At 46.2% G+C, this 18,496-nt stretch overlaps 1 protein-coding gene across 2 annotated transcripts in view; it reads left to right on the top strand.

Moving 5' to 3' along the window:
- Positions 1–18,496, top strand: part of USP43 (ubiquitin specific peptidase 43) — an 88,903-nt gene that overhangs the window by 24,551 nt on the left and 45,856 nt on the right. For both annotated transcript variants that reach the window (XM_081895017.1, XM_081895016.1), the window contains one exon: positions 18,077–18,183. In XM_081895017.1, the coding sequence (XP_081751143.1) occupies positions 18,077–18,183 (107 nt within the window). The remainder of the gene's footprint in view (positions 1–18,076; positions 18,184–18,496) is intronic.

Below are 18,496 nucleotides of genomic sequence, written 5' to 3'. Positions count from 1 at the left end.
TTAATGGATTTCTTCTGGGGAATGGCGTGAATGCTCTTATGTTTAAAACTTTCAAAGGCAACCTTCATTTGGCATGGGGGCAGGCCATCTCCCCTCACCCTGTAAGGCACAGCATGGAATTATGTACAGCCACTTAACAGAGGGATTTTCAAAGGCATTCTTAACCTGTGTGGTGCCACACAACACTTATCTCAAAGCGACTGTAGGACTATATAAAAAAACCAAACCTTGGGCTTTCCCATGGATGATGGAGCAAGCTTGTGTTCTGCTGCTCTGGAGGGTAGGACCTGAACCAATGGATTCAAATGACCAGAAAGGAGACTCCCACTAAACATTAGGAAGAACTTTCTGTTTTGACAGTGGAATGGACTACTTCTGAATGGGGTGGACTCCCCTTCACTGGAGGTTTTTAAACAGAGGTTGGATAGCTGTCGGTCAGGGATTCTTCATTGTAGAGGGTTGGACTAGTTGACCCCTGGGATACCTTCCAGCTCTACAATTCTATGACCACCAGACCCTGCAGAAATGTGGACTACTCCACATATTTATATGTGTGTGTGTGTGTGTGTGTGTGTGTGTGTGTGTGTGTGTTCAATCCAAGCACTGCTTCAGGTGGTGCAAGTCAGATAAGTTTGCTCCAAAATGCATAGTGAATCTCTTAGCAGCTGTTAGCCTAGATAAGCCACTCAAGAGCTGGTTTGGAGAGGTTTGGTGTGAAACTTAGTATTCTGTAGTGCCTTGGAAATGGGTCCATTTTGGGTACTGTACTGGTTACTTGTCAATAAAGGGAAGAGAAGTGAGAAATGGTTGCATTTCTCATTGGCCAGAAAAAGGCAGATTTTTCCACTTGGATTCTTGATACAGTGGTACCTCAGGTTACATACGCTTCAGGTTACAGACTCCACTAATCCAGAAATAGTGCTTCAGGTTAAGAACTTTGCTTCAGGATGAGAACAGAAATCGTGCTCTGGCGGTGTGGCACCAGCAGGAGGCCCCATTAGATAAAGTGGTGCTTCAGTTTAAGAACAGTTTCAGGTTAAGTACGGACCTCCAGAATGAATTAAGTACTTAACCTGAGGTACCACTGTATTTGTATTTTCAGGAAAGTGTAGGATCTGCATGCTTTGCTCACTTCCCTGTAATGAAGGAGGGAGTATTTAAGACAGAGATAGGAGTACCTAGAGGTTGCACACAGAAGGGCTGGCTATTTCCCCTACATGGTGTGATTTTGCTGTACATTTATTCTGTGTACATTCCAGGATTTGCTGATAATGGCATAACGGGGATGTAGACTGCACTTAGGCAACACTCCCCAGGGGGCAATGGTAGCCTGTTCTACATGATGGAGATAACAGCAGTGTCCTACCTTACAGGGATATTGTAAAAATTAATGAGATAAGGGATGTAGAGTTAAATAGACATTCAAAAATCCACCATGTCAATGCCAAGTAGTTCTACCAAGCGCCACTATTACTGCAAGACTATCTTGCCTGGTGGCAGTTTCTACAGCTAAGTGCTACATCTGTGAGCCTGGAAGAACCAGAACTTCAGATCTGGGTGGAGGAGCAAGAAATATGCATGAACGTAGCCAGGATTTTTTGGGGGGGGCAGGGCTTTCGTTAGGGGGGCAGAATTGATGTGATTGGGCTAGTTAAGTATTTCTATTGTTTTACTTGATCTGGGGAGGGGGCAGCTGCTCCCCTCGGCTATGCCCATGGTCCTAAGGTTCTCTCCTGCTGCTGGAAGGAGATGTTGCAGATGTTTGGGAGACTAGTACCAATCTGGCGTTGCTGATGCAAATGTCTCTAAATCATTTTTTTAATCTTCCGTGTTTGTAAATTGAATGAAAGACACACATATGCACATATAGTCTCTCTCTTGCTTTTTTAAATATTACTTCAACAGCATTCCAGAGTGACACATTCCAGGCTAAAAAGAGAGTGTTCTTGACATCAGGTTATCTTCTCTTGACTTTTTCAAGTATGCAGTTGATTTTTTTTTAAGCACATCATATAAATTATATTGTAATGAGGAGTATATTTGGCTGGTTCTCAGTTTATAGCATGTCCTTGCAACTCTTACCCTCTTATCTGATCTCCACGTAAACAGCTTGTTTCCTCCCTCAGTGTTTTTATACTACCCTTTTTCCATGCACTCCCTGGAATCTCCAAAGGATCTCCACAGAGCAGCTCTATTGCCCGTCCCAGCACTAAGCACCACCGCGCTGTGATCAGAGATCAGCCCTTTGCCTGCTGCCTGTGAGTAAAAGGGCAGCTGTGGAATGAGGGTGAGGGAGAAGGCTGCCTTTTACTTTAAAGAGCAGGCGGAGGGGCTTATCTCCAGTCTCAGCACTGTGCTGCTTGGCACTTAAGTAGAGAAGTAAATGATCCCTCTGGCTGCTCTTCAGAGAACTCAGGGAGTGGCAGAGGGATTCTATCTCTTGATCTCAGCACTGAGACTGGGAGATAAAGGACTCATATCTTCTGACCAGATTGGGAGATGAAGCTGCGAGACCGGTAGGCTACTTTCCGCATGTCTTTGTGGGCCAGATCTTGTCTGCGGATTAGCCACCCCTGACCTAGCACTATATCATATTTTCAGTTGGGGCTATTAGGGATACTACAGAAAGAGGGGAAGAAATAATCAGATCAACCTTTATCACATAACACCCTTCATAAATATATTTATCCATCCTTGTTTTAATGCTAATCAGATGCATTTGTCTAGACGGCTTGTCTGCATTTGTGACAGGTGTCAAAGTGTGATTGGCAGCTACCCCTAGGCAAGGATGAGAAACCACCAAAAAAGCACAAGCTTTTTCTTTTTTCTCCCCCTGGCAGGTGGCTTAGAACCTGCACCCCAGCTAGGTGAGGCTCCCCTTGGAATCTGCTAAGTATGCCAGCGGGCCTGTTGCCGAGTGTCACTGCACACCAGGGTAGACAAATCAGTAACCGTAGACACTAACTGCACAAAACCCAGCTTGGAAATATGCAGCAAGAAACCAAGCATTGCAGTTGATGCTTCTCGGCTGCATTGGGCTGAGCGTGTGATGAACACCGTCCTTCTTGCATTATGTGACGCAACACAGTGAAACTGGAAGCTGGAGCAATGTACTATTAGCAAAGCAGATTTAATCTGTTCAGACCACAGTTCTCTACGCAGGAGTAAGCCCCGCTGAACGCAGTGGGGTTTACTTCTGAGCAGACATGTACAGGAATGCACTATTGTTTGCTTTTCTGGGACCTGCTCAAATTGTGATTTGCCCTGGTATTTGGATAGGAGGTGTAGGAGACAAGAGCACCAACTAGTTGTCAAGGGGAGAATATATTATTATTATTATTATTATTATTATTATTATTATCATCAATTAAGTTTATACCCCGCCCATCTGGCTGGGTTTCCCTAGCCACTCTGGGCGGCTCCCAACAGAATATTAAAAACACAATAAAACACCAATCCTTTAAAATCTCCCTATACAGGGCTGCCTTCAGATGGGTTCTAAAAGTCAGGTAGTTGTTTATTTCCTTGACATCTGATGGGAAGGCATTCCACAGGGCAGGCACCACTACCAAGAAGGCCCTCTGCCTGGTTCTGAATGTTTCCCATGGCAGATGCCTCTTGCACTGGAGGTAGGGGTCCCATACTGATCTGGGTTTTTTTCTTTTTAAATGGAAAGCAATATATAGCCTGTTGTTGTTCAAAGGCTTATGCACCCTCATTTTAAGTAGAAATTGGGACTCTTCAACAGACTCAGTATCCCTCATCCCCTGTGTTCAGCAGGGAGGCATAGTTGGTGCTTACCTGTGACAGGGCCTTCTTAGTGGCAGTTCCTCATCTGTGGAGTGCCCTGAGTCTGTCTCCTTCATTATTAACATTCATGAGGTTAAAAAGCTTTCCTGTTTACTCAGGCATTTGTTAGCTGTAATATACTGTTCCTAGCAATAATTATTAGCTGTCGCAGTATGTTTTTAGATGTTCTCAATGTTTTTTAAAATACCTTTTATTTATTTATATTTTATTTTCAATTCTGTTATTTTGCTACTTGGTTGTTTGCCACCCTTTGGGTGGAAGGGCAGGAAACAGATTTTTTAAACCAACCAAGGAACAAAACACACTTTTGGACTCTTCAACAGCACTTGTGCTCATGCCAACTGCCACTACCAGACATGAGCTTTCCTCAGATATATTTCATTTAACTTTAATTTATTTCATATTTATCCTACCCATCAGATATATAAAACCAAACTAACAATAATATAGCAATTATTGTTACATTAAAAGAACAGTAAAAACAATTGTAATAAAAGTACAAGAACAATAAGAAATCAATGGGGACAGTCTGTACAACTACAGATGGGTCCAGCTCCTGGATTTTCAAGTGAAAGGGTCTCAGGTATGAAAGTCCTCTGCCCCATGACCCTGATTAGCTGTTACCAGTTAGTGTAAATAACACTGGGCAATTCCTTTGACTCCCATTTGGCAGAAATAGCAGGAGTATGCTTCCCTTAGATATCTACTTAGGTAGTCATACATGAGCAATGGTATAGCCATTTTTAAATGTAAGCATTCTTAGCTGACTCTTGAAAACTGGTTTTCCTGTTAAAGGCATCTGTTGGCAAACAAAACTGTCTTTTTGCTTGCTTGCTTGCTTTATTTATTCATTTATTTAATCAATCAATCAATCAATCAATCAATCAATCTATCCTTCAGTTGTGAGTCTAGAAATGATGGAGAAAGGGGGCTGACCTTTCAAACCATTCAAATTCAAACAATTTTCTGTATGGGCATTGCAAATATGAGAGAATGAGAGAGAGAGAGAGAGAGAGAGAGAGAGAGAGAGAGAGAGAGAGAGAGAGAGAGAGAGAGTTAGTTATAGAGGAGGTGGGAGGATAACTGCTACCACACATTGCCACAATAGCACTTCAGGGAGGGAATTGTATTATGAGCAAACTTTACGTTCTCTAGGAAGCTGCTGATTTTTTCCTTAAGAAAAAGGCATCTTCTGTGAGTTGCTACAGCCTCCCAGTGATGATAGGCTTGGCTTTGATGCAGTTTCCCCACGGAGAAGCGTCTCTCTGTTAGGAAAACAATAATATCAGAAGAGGTGCTGAAGAACAAATCTGGTTTGGGAAGTGAGCCAGAAACAAGAGGAAGGGGCAGTTGCCACCCCCCCTAACGAGCTCCCATCGTGTAATAAGCCTGGATCTTGGCAATTGGTTTACATCTCCAACAAGATCCCGTATCTCTGTGCTTTGCTTTTGCTAGCAATGTCAGGCTGGGCACATTGCACCTTCCGAGGCTGAACGCACTGTAATCCTACATGCTGAGATAAATGTTTGATTGTGCAGCCCTTATCTCTTGCTCTGCTGCTGGCTGTGATTTGCTCAGGTGGTTCCTTGGGGAAGACAGGAGTGTGTGCTTCCTGGAGCACTGCAGGCATGTGCGTGAACTCTCTCTCTCTCTCTCTCTGCTCTCCTCCCACCTTAAATAGAGTGGCTTCTCAGCTGTGACAGAGCTCAGGCTCTGGAGTTGCCTTTGAAGCACCTGTGGACACTCTTCTGCTTACAAGGTCTTTCCAGCTCAGGCTCTCGCAATCCCATCACACTGTGGTCTGATGGGCGGAGGTGGCATCCAAGGAACTCCTTTAGGTCCCCTGTACAGTTAAGTACTTAAGTACTTAATACGTTTCAGAGGTCCGTTCTTAACCTGAAACTGTTCTTAACCTGAAGCACCACTTTAGCTAATGGGGCCTCCTGCTGCCGCCGCGCCGCCAGAGCACGATTTCTGTTCTCATCCTGAAGCAAAGTTCTTAACCTGAAGCACTATTTCTGGGTTAGCGGAGTCTGTAACCTGAAGTGTATGTAACCTGAAGCGTATGTAACCCGAGGTACCACTGTATTGGATTATTTTAATTTCAGGAAGAATGCTTAACCTTAGCCACTGTAGATACCTACAATCTGGCATGTTTTCACTTCCCTTTCATGGGACGAAGAGTACATAGCTGTAACTAACAGAAACTCACAGGTTTTGTCTGTTGCCCATTGAGGTACTTGTCACATGTGAGGTATTTCCCCCTCCCCCCAAAAATAAAAATCATTTTATTAACTTATTGTAAAGATTGATGAGTAGATCAAATGCAGCTGTCAAAAGAATGTAATTCTCTGCCAAGCCAGAGCTGTACTGACTATGTCATGTGCCTTCTTAGCCTATGCACTCTCTCCCACAAACATTTTCCCCCTGCATGTGTTCACACCTCTCTCTGTCTCCTTGCCATACATAGATGCTCTCTCTCTCTTTCTCTCTCCCTCTCTCTCTCACAAACACACGGTACCCTACCAAGAGGAAATCACCTGCTTTTGTGCAAGATACACGAGGCTGCCTAGCAGCTGAAGCGAAAATTAATTGGCACTTATCTCAGTTTGAAAATGTGCCTTTTGTCAGAGCATGCGGCGGGCACTGAACTCCTCCTGCACAAAGCACTGTGTTTCCCTAATTGCCACTGGAGACATCAGCCTCGGGGGAAGAAGCTCTTAGAACCTGACTTAACCACAAGTGGAGGGTTTTTGGGGGAGGGTGGGAAAGCTGGAGGGCAAATAGACATGAGGTCAATTTGAAGATTCCTGCAACAGGCAAATCTTAACAGTAGGACACCAGCCCTTAGCATATATTCCAGAGCAATAATTGGGATGGGGAAAGGTATTGTTACCATAGCTGTCAACTTTCCCCTTTGTTAAAGGGAAATTCCCTTATTCCGAATACGATTCCTTACAAGAAAAGGGAAAAATTGACAGCTATGATTGTTACACACCACTCCAATGACCACGGTGGTGGAAGATTCCAGGGGTTCCAGGCACTTACCCAGGGTTTGTGTTTTCTTTGGAACTGAGGCACAGCGGAGACCGTGTGTCTTTATGATCTGTGGTTTATTTTCGCATATTTACAACCTAAGGCTGTGATGAAGGGGCTCACAGCATTAACACTCCAAGAGGGTCTTTGCGTCTCCCATGGCCACAGTCTTGGGTGCCAGCAGAAATCAGCCATGGCCCTCTGTCCCTCTGCTCCAGCTTGCTGCGTTTAACAGACTGCAACTTCTTCCTCACACCCCAGGCAAATGCAATTCTAAATACAGCTCCTCTCCTTCCAACTCTAAAGCTCTACTTCAAATGCTCTTGTGTTTCTAACTAATTCTGAGTTGAGGGAGGGGCCCTTGCCTTGAGGGAGGTCTATTTGCCCTCTGGCACAGAGCCACTCCCTTTGTCCCCCTAAGGCAGTGTTTCTCAAACTTGTGTCCCCAGCTGTTGTTGAACTACATCTCCCAACATCCCTGACCACAGGCCCTGCTAACTAGGGCTGATGGCAGTTGTAGTCCAACAACATCTGGAGACCCAAGTTTGAGGAACACTAAAGGAAGACTTTAGTGGGTCGTTTCTTCTATGGGGACATCCATCACCACATTGTCAGGACCCAGAAACATGCCAAGCCCCATGCTCTGTTCACACGTTTTGTGTCTCCTTCTCTCATGCCAACTGCATGCCTATTTCTCTGGCCATGCCCTGGGTTCAGAAAGCAGAGCTGCCTCAGCTGCATTCCCAGGAGAACTGCATTCAGTGCTGGCCCACCCACGAGGCAAGGAGAGGCAACTGCCTCAGGCAGCAGGATCCACAGGGGGAGCAGATGTAGATCTTTATTCCCATCTTGTTCCTGATGTAGATCTTCACTCCCCTCTTCTTCTGTGGTGGCGAGGGGGGCCACCATTTTGCTATTCATCTAAGGTGCCAAAATGCATTGGCCTGGCCCCCACCACATCATTCTTTCACATCCTTTAAATAGCCACCTCTACCCTGGGCAGATGGTAGAATTCATTAGCCATCACTGATCCTTCCCTTGGCCTGATTGCATTGGCACTCTCACAATGCGCGGCTTATTCAGGGCTTCCTTCCCAAGCTGCTAATTCAGTCTCGGAGGAAGAAAGGGGGGTGGGGTAGATACTTTCACACCCACGTGGATTCTTCAATTGTAGAGTGGGAACTCTGATTCCATGCAGTCACTCAGCAAGAGCTCCAGGGCTAGAGGAACCTTGAGATAAGAGAGAGAGAGAGAGAGAGAGAGAGAGAGAGAGAGAGAGAGAGAGAGAGAGAGAGAGAAAAAGCAGATGTGCTCAGCCTTTAAAAAGAAGCGGGGAGTGCTTGCAACTCTGAAGCCAACAGCTTAGTTAGTTGAAACCACTGGGAGTTAATTTCTGCTCTTCTACAAAAGTGGCCACCACACAGCCCCCACCCCCCCAAAAATGCTCCTCATCTGTTGGTAGCTTCACTACTCCAGTTACCATCTCAGCCTTTTTATTTGGCTCCTTTTTATTGGGTCTCTTCCAATCCTACCTGGGGATTCAACCTGGGGCCGTCCCCATGGATGGACCACACCAGGCAGAAGAACTGCTTTGAGAAGGTGGTACACCTGATGGTCATGATGGGCATAAGATACCATGAACAGGCTGTTTTTTGTTTTTTTAAATAAGTATAGGCCAGATCTTAGTGTTTGTGTCTAATGGAGGGAGAGTTCAGTGTATGTACCAACCTAAGCCACTAAAAGGTAACTTTCCATAGATACATGGACTGGAGAACCAACCATGTAATCTAGAGCATGCGGGGTGCTAGGTGTGACACACAGCTCAGGACTGGCTATAATTCTGCTGTAATGAATAACATCATTTATAAAGAGTGATTTTAAAGACTTGACACAGCTTAGGTTCTTTAGACTGGAGGCAGCTTAGCAACGTTGGTGGTCATTAAAGCAGCCACCCTGAGCCATTTCCAGGACTTGGATGGTCCGCCTACCTGTTCAGCAACTCTGAACAAAAGTAGTTATATCTAATAACTCTCTGCAGCTGTTTCTTTGTACAACAGGGAACCAAGTTTGCGAGTTGTTGTTCTTTTTGCCAGCCAAAACATACGTGACCAAAATGGAGCAAGCTGTATGAACTTAAAAGACACCAAGTCATGAACTAAACTTCCTGCTAAAACCTTCGCTTAATATTTATTCTTGTGCTTCTGTCCCTCTCTTTGAGTGGATTCCTATCTTGTTCTCTTGAAGCATGGTTTTACTCTCAGTGGCTCTGCATTTCTGTGAGAGCGGGGATCTTGGGCTGGCCACCTATATTCTCTTAGAGTACGGGTGAAAAAACTCATGTTGCTTGGACTTGATGACTCCCCATCCAGTAATGAGGGATGATGGGAATTGTAGTCCAGCAACACTAGGGAATGCTGCAGGCTCTTCATCCTTGTCCTAGAGCTGGTTATTCTAGATGGCTGAGAACCATTGGGCTTTCCATCTAAGAGTGTCCAGATTAAGGCCGGGCATGTTCTCTCTGTGTGGAAAATCGCTGCTTTGCTTTTCCAGACACTGTCCATTGTGCACAGTGACCTTCCTGATTCCACTGGCTCTGACAAGGCCTTTGTCTTGAGGGAATGGCATTGTGAAACCCATGACTGCACTTGTTCCACACACCTTTCTTTCTGGCTTGCACACAGCTTTTGCAGTTTAGTAGGTGCTTAGAAATGTGCGTAGCCCTTACGTGCTTTTTTGTGGAGCCTTGGTGTGTTGTGTGCTAGGCGCTTGGTGTGTGAAGGCAGTCCTGTTCAGGGAAGCTTTTAGTGTGTGATGTCGTATTGTGCTTTTACTGTTTTTTTGTTGGGAGCTGACCAGAGTGGCTGGGGCAACCCAGTTAGATGGGTTGCATATAAATTATTATTATTACCTGGAACCTGAGGGAAAGGAGCTGTGGAAAAAGACCAGACTACTCAGGTGAGGAGGGATGCGGGTGGCATTGTGGGTTAAACCACAGAGCCTAGGGCTTGCTGATCAGAAGGTTGGCGGTTCGAATCCCCGTGACAGGGTGAGCTCCCGTTGCTCGGTCCCTGCTCCTGCCAACCTAGCAGTTCGAAAGCACGTCAAAGTGCAAGTAGATAAATAGGTACCGCTCCGGAGGGAAGGTAAACGGTGTTTCCGTGCACTGCTCTGGTTCGCCAGAAGCGGCTTAGTCATGCTGGCCACATGACCCGGAAGCTGTACGCCGGCTCCCTCGGCCAATAAAGCAAGATGATTGCCACAACCCCAGAGTTGGCCATGACTGGACCTAATGGTCACTCAGGTGAGGTGGGTGGGGTTGCCCTGAACATGCTGGGACATATGCATTCTCTTAGGTATTTGCACCCTGGAAATGAGCCCGGAGTGATGGTGCATAGTGGTAGCTATCAGGTCAGATTAAAAAGTTAAGAGAATTTGGCTAAAGACCACCTTAAAGTTCATTTTCAGTAAGAGTCGTCATTCCAGGCCAGTAATCCCATGCAGACACCAGCTATCATCAGCCCCGCAACCTCGCTCCCACTGTGTGTGAATGCACAAGCTCACATATGCATGTAAAATGCAGGCAGGTGGGGGTGTTTGTGTTCAGCTGCAATGCGCCCAAATTACCTCTTGCTGTGTAGTAATTAGCTAGTATAACTGGCGTTATCAGCCTGGTTGTTAAAACGTGGATGGGCTGTAATTTGGTAAGCTGACTAATGCATCTTGCTGGCAGCAGCTGACATGCTGTTTGCGCACATACTTTGCATTTATATTTATTTATTTGTATTCGAATGTAGAAGCCATTGTTTGGCCAAAGCAGCTCCCAAAGCAGCATGTGACTATTACAAAGTACAATATGTGCGTATTTGTGTGATGTATTGGTAAAACAGTAAACACAATAAAACCGAGCAGCATAAAATTGAGAGGCAGAAGCAGTTGGCATCAGCAATAGCCAACAATCTGGGCAAGGGAGCAAATCAGCCCATGATGCAGGCCTGTTAAAACAGGATGATCTCTACCAGTTTCTTGAAAATTGACAGAGAAGAAGCTCCCAAGGGCTGGTTGCTACAACTAAGAAGGCCCTGTCCTGCGTATGCAACTCCTGAGGACCTCCATGGGCAGGCGTAATCATATGGGAACAAGCAGCAGGGACTGGGGAACCAGTAGCCCTCCAGATGTCACTGGACTCCAACTCCCATCAGCCGCAGTCAGCATGGTCAATGGCCAAAGATGATGGGAGTTGTAGTCCAACAGCATATGGAAGGCCATAGGTAAGGCACCTCTGTTTTAGAGCTTTAAAAGTGATAAGCAGCTCAGAAACAAACTGGCAGCCAGTGCTGGCCCTCTGCAGTGGCCTGCTAACAGCATTCTGCACCACCTGCAGTGTCCAAATGCCTTTCAAAGGCGGCAGCCATGTGTAAAAGTGTATAACGATAGACTCCAAGGAACAGAATGATAATTGAAAGGCAAGGGGATAAACAATGTGCTGTTGTGTGGAGTAGTAAGCCCCAAGGGCAGGGAGTTGCACAGGAAAGATGGTATCCTGATACCACACCTCACTTTGATGGGAACTAGCACACGGAGCTGTAGTAAAGATCAAGCCTTCAGTTCTTTCTACTGGAGGATTTTGACCATTTCAGGCAACAGCTTGTGGTGTACTAATGGATACTTGTCTCTCCACTCAGCCTGTGCCATCTATTTCATCATTATAACAAATATACTGCTTATTAGGGCTGGGCAACAACTGGTTTTCAATATTGTGATCTATCACCAGCTAAACATCGCAATATATTGACATATCACGATATCTGAAATAAGGAAGGCACCACTCAGAGGTGATCAGGACAATGTCCTGGCAAATGCTACTACATAAGTGTATAAAACTGATAACTGATGATATTATCAATCACTTCATGGACACTATCAGCAGCAGGCAAGCCAAAATGCACCCCAATAGGACTTTTGGTTCTGGGCTTGGCTACCAAATGGTGGTATTCAGGGCAAGCCAGCGTATGGTGTTGAGTCATAATGAATACAAATAATCTGGGACTGCCAGACTGCCAACAGACCTGCTAGGCGACAGAAGCGGTAGCAGCCTGGTGACGGCAGAATCAACAATGGCAGGGAAAGGGCAGAAGCAGCAGCAGCAGCCTGGCAGCAGTGGCACAATAATCAGCAGCCTGCAAAGCCTCGCCACAGGAGTGGGCAGCAGCAGAAGTCGCAGCCGCCTGCGAAGCCTTGTCGTGGTGGTGATTGTGCCACTGCCATGAGGCCTTGCAGGTTGTTGCTGCTACTGCCGACACATACCGCGGTCATGGTAAGCTGTTTCTGCCACTGCTGCTTCTCCACCCCCATCCCAGGTTCCTGATCTGGCTCTTGGTGGAAGAAAACTCTTGTGAGCCTTGCACTCAAGGGCAAACTATGTGATTGAAAGGTGTTACGTAGTTTGGCTCTGACTGTGACAGAGTAAACCCAATAGGGAATGAGTGAGCCCCAGTCAAAGCAGCCTCCGGACCAAGATTTTGTTGACATCTATTAGTTAAGAAACCCAAGTAGGTAGACCGTCCTGGAGACACATTGGGGTCTGCGAAGGCTAGGCATCCCTTGTCTCTTAGTGGGTGCATTTGTATTTTCAAACTTTTAATATTTAGGATCACCACAGCATGCAAAGCTGGTGGTTAAGTTTCTAAGATTGGGGCCATGCCCCATGAATCAGCAGGCAAGATCAGGAGTCTTTTTATTAAAGCAGGGATGAAACTAGGCTCATTTTCACCCTGGTCAAAGACCCAGTTTCGCCCCCCCCCAGTGTATTTGCATACACACAGACTGGTGCCCCTTTGGAGGCTTCACCCAGGGCAAAAAACCTGGATCCCCCCCAAAAAAGCTACAGCTCTGATTAGAGGCTGTTTATTTGGAAGTAGAATGACAAAAAGGCAAGATGAAAGAAGTACCTGTAATTGCAAAGTCAGAGGTGTGCCTACGGGTTGGCAAAACCACCCCCTACCAGGGTTGCAGGTACAGGGGGTGGGGCACAAAAACCACCTGTCAGGTATTGGAGTCCTCTCATGACATCTGGAGTGCCACCACTGGCTCAGAAAACCAGTTGCTGCTTTGCCCACAGAAGGAATCTCCAGCAGGAAAAGCTGCTGCTGCTGCTGCAGGAGGAACGGAAAGTGGCCATTGGAGTGGCTTGCAGGCAGAGAGGCATGTTCCTCCTGTCCAGGCAACCTTGCCTGCTTCTTAGATTCCCCCCCCCGGGGGGTCTGTGTCCCACCAATATAGCTCCTTGCTGAGGGTGCAAGGGACCCTAGGTACACCTCTGCACAAAGTATTAGAGCTGACTTAAACTGCCTTAAGCTAAAGGTGTTATGCAATTTCAAGAAGGAAAGGACACTCCGTCTTGTTCCAGGAATGGAACAATTGTTATGGGCCCACGGCCAGGCATTAACCCAACCCCTTCTCACCTACGCACCTGTAGCTCGGTTGCGTTGGATGTGGGTCAAGCTGACGGGAAGACAGAAAGTCCCCTTTGAAAGGGAGCAAACACAAAGTGGCATTCAGCAGTGACCTCCCGTAATTGTGTAATTTTGGGCTAATCTTGGCTAAACTCCCAAAGGTTGTTTTGGAGATTGTATCTCCAGGCAAAGCTTTGTTAAGCATACAAAAGTCAGTTTCATAAGTTGTCACCAGCCACTGTATTCTTGCAACCCAAAGTTGTATTTAAGCAATAAAATGAAGCAAGACATAACTGCCCAGTGGTATAAGGGGCATCCATGAGACTTAATTCAACAGGGGATATACAGTGGTACCTTGGGTTACATATGCTCCAGGTTACAGACTCTGCTAACCCAGAAATAGTGCTTCAGGTTAAAAACTTTGCTCCAGGATGAGAACAGAACTTGTGCTCCAGCGGCGCGGCAGCAGCAAGAGGCCCCATTAGTTAAAGTGGTGCTTCAGGTTAAGAACAGTTTCAGGTTAAGAACGGGCCTCCAGAACAAATTAAGTACAGTGGTACCTTGGGTTACATACGCTTCAGGTTACATACGCTTCAGGTTACATATGCTTCAGGTTACAGACTCCGCTAACCCAGAAATAGTGCTTCAGGTTAAGAACAGTGGCGCAGCAGCAGCAGGAGGCCCCATTAGCTAAAGTGGTGCTTCAGGTTAAGAACAGTTTCAGGTTAAGTATGGACCTCTGGAATGAATTAAGTACTTAACCCAAGGTCCACTGTATTTAAGGGTCTCAGTAAGTGACAGAAGCAAGCCAGCAGGAAACTACATTGAGCAAATTGGAGGTAACTCTTTGCTAGAAAAAAAGAAAGAAAGAAAAGCATTTGCACAGGATGTCAGGCCTGCTGAGCAGAGCAACTCTTCTCTGGCAGGTCTTGTCCCCATGAAGCAGTTGCGGAGACTGAAGGTCCCCACCTCCCCACAGCTGCCTAAGTCCTCTTCTCTCCAGGGTTTTCCCCAAGCAATCTGACACTATGCCTGCATGAAGCTACGGTAACTTCTCCTCTGCCCTCTTTATGCCTCTTCTGGTTCTGGGAGACCATGGGGGAGGGGAGCTTGTTGCAGCAGGAGAAGGAGACACCTGTGTATCTTCAACAGCCAGATTCATCTCTGCCTCTTGGCCTCCCTCCTCTCCTATTTGAGCTTTTGCCTCTGAATTTGGACTTCTCTTTGCAACAATCTCTCCCCCCCGGCACTCACTATCCCTGTTACCTCTTCAGCCTAGACAGCTTCTCCCAGTCTTCACCCTCTGACCACTCATTGTTATCCCACCACCAGTCCCCTGACTCTGAGCCTTCTTCCCTTGAGGGTTTCCCAGCTGGTTCCTCCAACCAGTCTGTGACAGCAAATGTCTATTCCCTGGTCAGAAGGGAACACTTGAAGGTGCGGAAATCCTCTGCATTCAGTTGTGTGAGCTCCCAATTTGCAGTCTGGAGTGGTACACTCTGGCTTGACATAGTCAGAACTCGGAAAAAAATGTATCAAATTCAGATGCAAAATTGAAGCCATGTCCAGATATTGTGAAGTTCCAGATCCGGCCAGATAAGTACTGTATTATGTATTAAACACTGACTCAGTATGAGGCAGTTTCCTATGTTCCTGTGAATGGGGAGGGAGGAGGAAAAAATAATCTCAGGCAGCAGTATTTTAAATTATAGTTCTTATAATGACCAGGTGGGGTGGAAACAATTCAGGAAGTCTGCTGGAACAGCTGCTGTTAGGAAACAGCTGACAGAGAGCTAAAGCCAACTGATATCTCAACGGAAGTGACACAGCTCCTCTCTGTGCTTACCTACCTAGACCTTAAAAAAGTTGGACATGATTTGCTTTCTGTTCAGGTGCCAGGGTGTTCCTGTTTTTGAGTCATCCCTGGACTGGTTCAAGTGATAGCACTCTCTGGTTCTGAGGTGACCGGTGTAGAAGACGCCTCTTGGGTAGATGTCGGTATGACTAGCCTCTCTGCAGTGTAAGGTCTTCTGCATGCCTTAGTGACTCAGGTGGTGGAGGATCTGCCATCTGAACGCTGGCATTGTTGCAGCTTAGCTGGATGGGACAGGATGGTGGTGGGGCTGGGAGTGTGGTGGGGACGTGGGCTTCGTTGGCACATCTGCAGAGCTCCAAACGTGCTCCACCCAAATAAGCATTAAGCAATGCTGGTGTTGGGAGTGTGGCTGCACCCACACTCAGCCAAGTTTCATCTCTTGAATTCTCCCTTAGGGGAAAGTTCTTCTTATGGAATGTGGGCCATGCAGAAAGGCTAAACTCTTCTGTGACCCTTTAGGAGTGCTGGTGGTCAGATGCAAGAGAGGACATGCACCTTGGTGTTCTAGTGGTTATGCAGAAGTGGGAATTGTCTACTATTAGAGGTGCAGGACCCATGTCCTCTTTTGCATCGGATGAAGTGAAGGTGGCTTTAGTTCTCTGCTGTTTGTGGCAGCTGTTTGATGGCCGAGGCTGTTTCCACAACACAGGAATGCCAAAGTTTAAGGACTTGATAAAATGGAGGGATGGAATAGCCATCTTCACCCCTCCCCACCTTAAAAAATGACAGCCCAGGAAAAAATGTAATGGAGAAGCAAGGAGAATCTTAAAGGATCTTGGTGCATAACAACTCCCTTAAGAGTATGGCACCTTGCACTTTAATTTTCCTGATAGTCCTTTGGAATAAGTCCCCTTTACTCAGGTCTCATCATGAGAACCAATATTAGGTCAACAGTGTCCAAGCTACCAACCTTCTGAGAAGCCTTACCATAGTGAGATGCATCTAGAGCAGCGGTTCTCAACCTGTGGGTCCCCAGATGTTGTTGGACTAAAACTCCCATCATCCCTGAGCTCTGGCCTTGCAAGCTATGGGTGATGGGAGTTGTAGTTCAACAACATCTGGGGTCCCACAGATTGAGAAAGGCTGATCTAGAGGGACCCTTTGCATTGCAGAAAGTGTGAGGTGCAGTCCAGAATCATACTGTTCTCATGGGCCTCATTGTTTACTTGCATGCATTTTACTCCGCAGCACTCCCAACACCCTCTCCTGCTTCTTTGCACGGCAAGGGGGACTTGATAGGAGCAAGAGATCTTTCAAATACATTGTCCAGAATTGTGAACTTTTGCTTGAAGGATCCCCTAATAATAATCTTCCAAAGAACATAACCATTAGGTTTTTAATTTTTAAAAATATTTACTTCACTTTATCAATAATAAAAAAACTCATCTTGTGTGGGTAACAGCATGATTTGAAAGATGACAAAGCATTCATTAAAATACAGAATAGATAACTGAGTTCTTGCAGTTCTCTTTGAGCCAATGTGTCACCATGTTAGGAGATCAACTCCCATTTTAGGGAAATCTCCTCGCTTCCTAGAGTCTGGGCGCTATTACCCTCCTATTCTGTTGTTCTTCCTTGCGTATCAAGAGAAATTCTCTCCTTTGCTTTCATAGAGGGGGAAAAAAACCCAACACTTTTCCAGACAGGGCAAATGGTTTGATTAATAGCATCATGAATTCTTTTCCTTCCATCCTGCTACGTTTGAGAAATCCATTAAAATGTTAAATCTCCTTTGTCTTAATAGGAGGGGGCAGATGCGGGCAGCCTTGCTTCCTGAGCCGTGAGGTCACTGAGGCCCAATTCAGATTCAGTGGCTGCTGAAAAAGCCTGCTTGCATGCTCAGAGCACCGTGTCACAGCAAGCGGCAACCGCGCAAATCTCCCAGATTGTACAGTGACTTTCCATGCTGGTAGCACTTAGATTAGTGTGTTTGTGTAAGCCCCAGGCAGAAGTGTCACTGGCATACGCTTTCATTGCAAAATGGAGCCTTGACTATGCAGAAACAGTTTGTGGGAAACAGTAGCTGCAGAGCAATGGTAATGTAGTAAGGGTGGGGGACCTGCTCTTCCAGAAGCCAGTGGCCAATGGTTGATGGGAATGTTGGTCCATCCACATGGAAGGCTGTAGTATAGGATTCCACTGACTGGTCCTGGACTCGGGTGGCAAAAGTTGCTTGCATGCTTCGGCTTAGTATACATTCTACTAAGAATAGGGCTTGACCAGGTGTCCCTTTCTAGTCCCTAGGGAGACCAACCTGCCTGCTTTATTTGCAGATATATTTTTTTCCCCTTTGTTGTCACACTGCGTGCAACAAAATGTGTTTGTCCTGTTCTGGGACTGGCAGGTGCTGGCTCAGCCTGCTTCTCCCTGATTTAATGAGGAGAGAGTGAAAGATTCCCAAACACCTTGAAGCTGGTAATTGAGCTTTTGCACCCTCTTCTCTCATCCAAACAACTTCACAGAGAAGGACAAAAAATATGTGTATGTTTATGAAAACCCATCAAAACTGAACCCTGCCAGAATTCTTTTTTTTTTTTTTAAATGCCTGTTAGCAAACATGGTCACCTAACCAACTCTCTCTATTCCCCCTTTTATACGTGATTTTGCTGCTGAAAGGGAGTGGGAGATGTGAAAAAGTGAGAGAAATGTGGTGGTGATGGAAGGGCAGGGAGAGAAGGTGGGAGGAAAGCAGGGACAACGAGCTGGAAGAACCCACATTTTAAAACAGTGTTAAGAAGACAGAACTGTGGTGGCAGATTTGGCTGAGTGTCCATTGGGAGAATGTTTTGGGAGGTGTTTTCAGTGGCGGTGGAATGTCAGGAGTTGTAGTCCAACAAGATCTGGAGGGGGGGCAGGCTCCCCAGTCCTGTAACTCAACTGTACTCTCTTATTTTCTCTGCAGCTTCCATCTGGGCAGGAAGAGGGCTCCAATAATGCGAGTGCTCAGTCAACCGCCCAGCTGCTAAAGGGCCAGAGCTTTGTGCAGAACCACTTCCAGGCACAATACAGGTAAAAAGGGAGCAAGTGCTACTCATTGCATTCCAGCATTTTGTTACTTCCAAAAATGGCCAAGAATTGTGTGCAAATCCATGTTTCAGAGCACCCTCCAAGGCAGAACATGTGGGAGATGCTGGCAGGCAGGCCAAAGTCCTGGAGGACCTGAGTTTAAGCTAAGGAGCATACTAGCTGACTAGCAGAAAGTGCAGGGTGAGCGAGAAACAGTGGTTTAGCTTGGACATACCAGATCTGGCTTGCCTCCTTCTCAGCTGCTTGCAACAGCAACTGTGAGAGTGTAGCACTCACAAATACAGTGGTACCTTGG

This window comes from Podarcis melisellensis (genome assembly GCF_964234715.1).
Source record: "Podarcis melisellensis genome assembly, chromosome: 2".
NCBI lineage: Eukaryota > Metazoa > Chordata > Lepidosauria > Squamata > Lacertidae > Podarcis > Podarcis melisellensis.
Note: the sequence above shows the minus strand (reverse complement) of the source record. Positions and strands in the feature narration are given on the sequence as shown.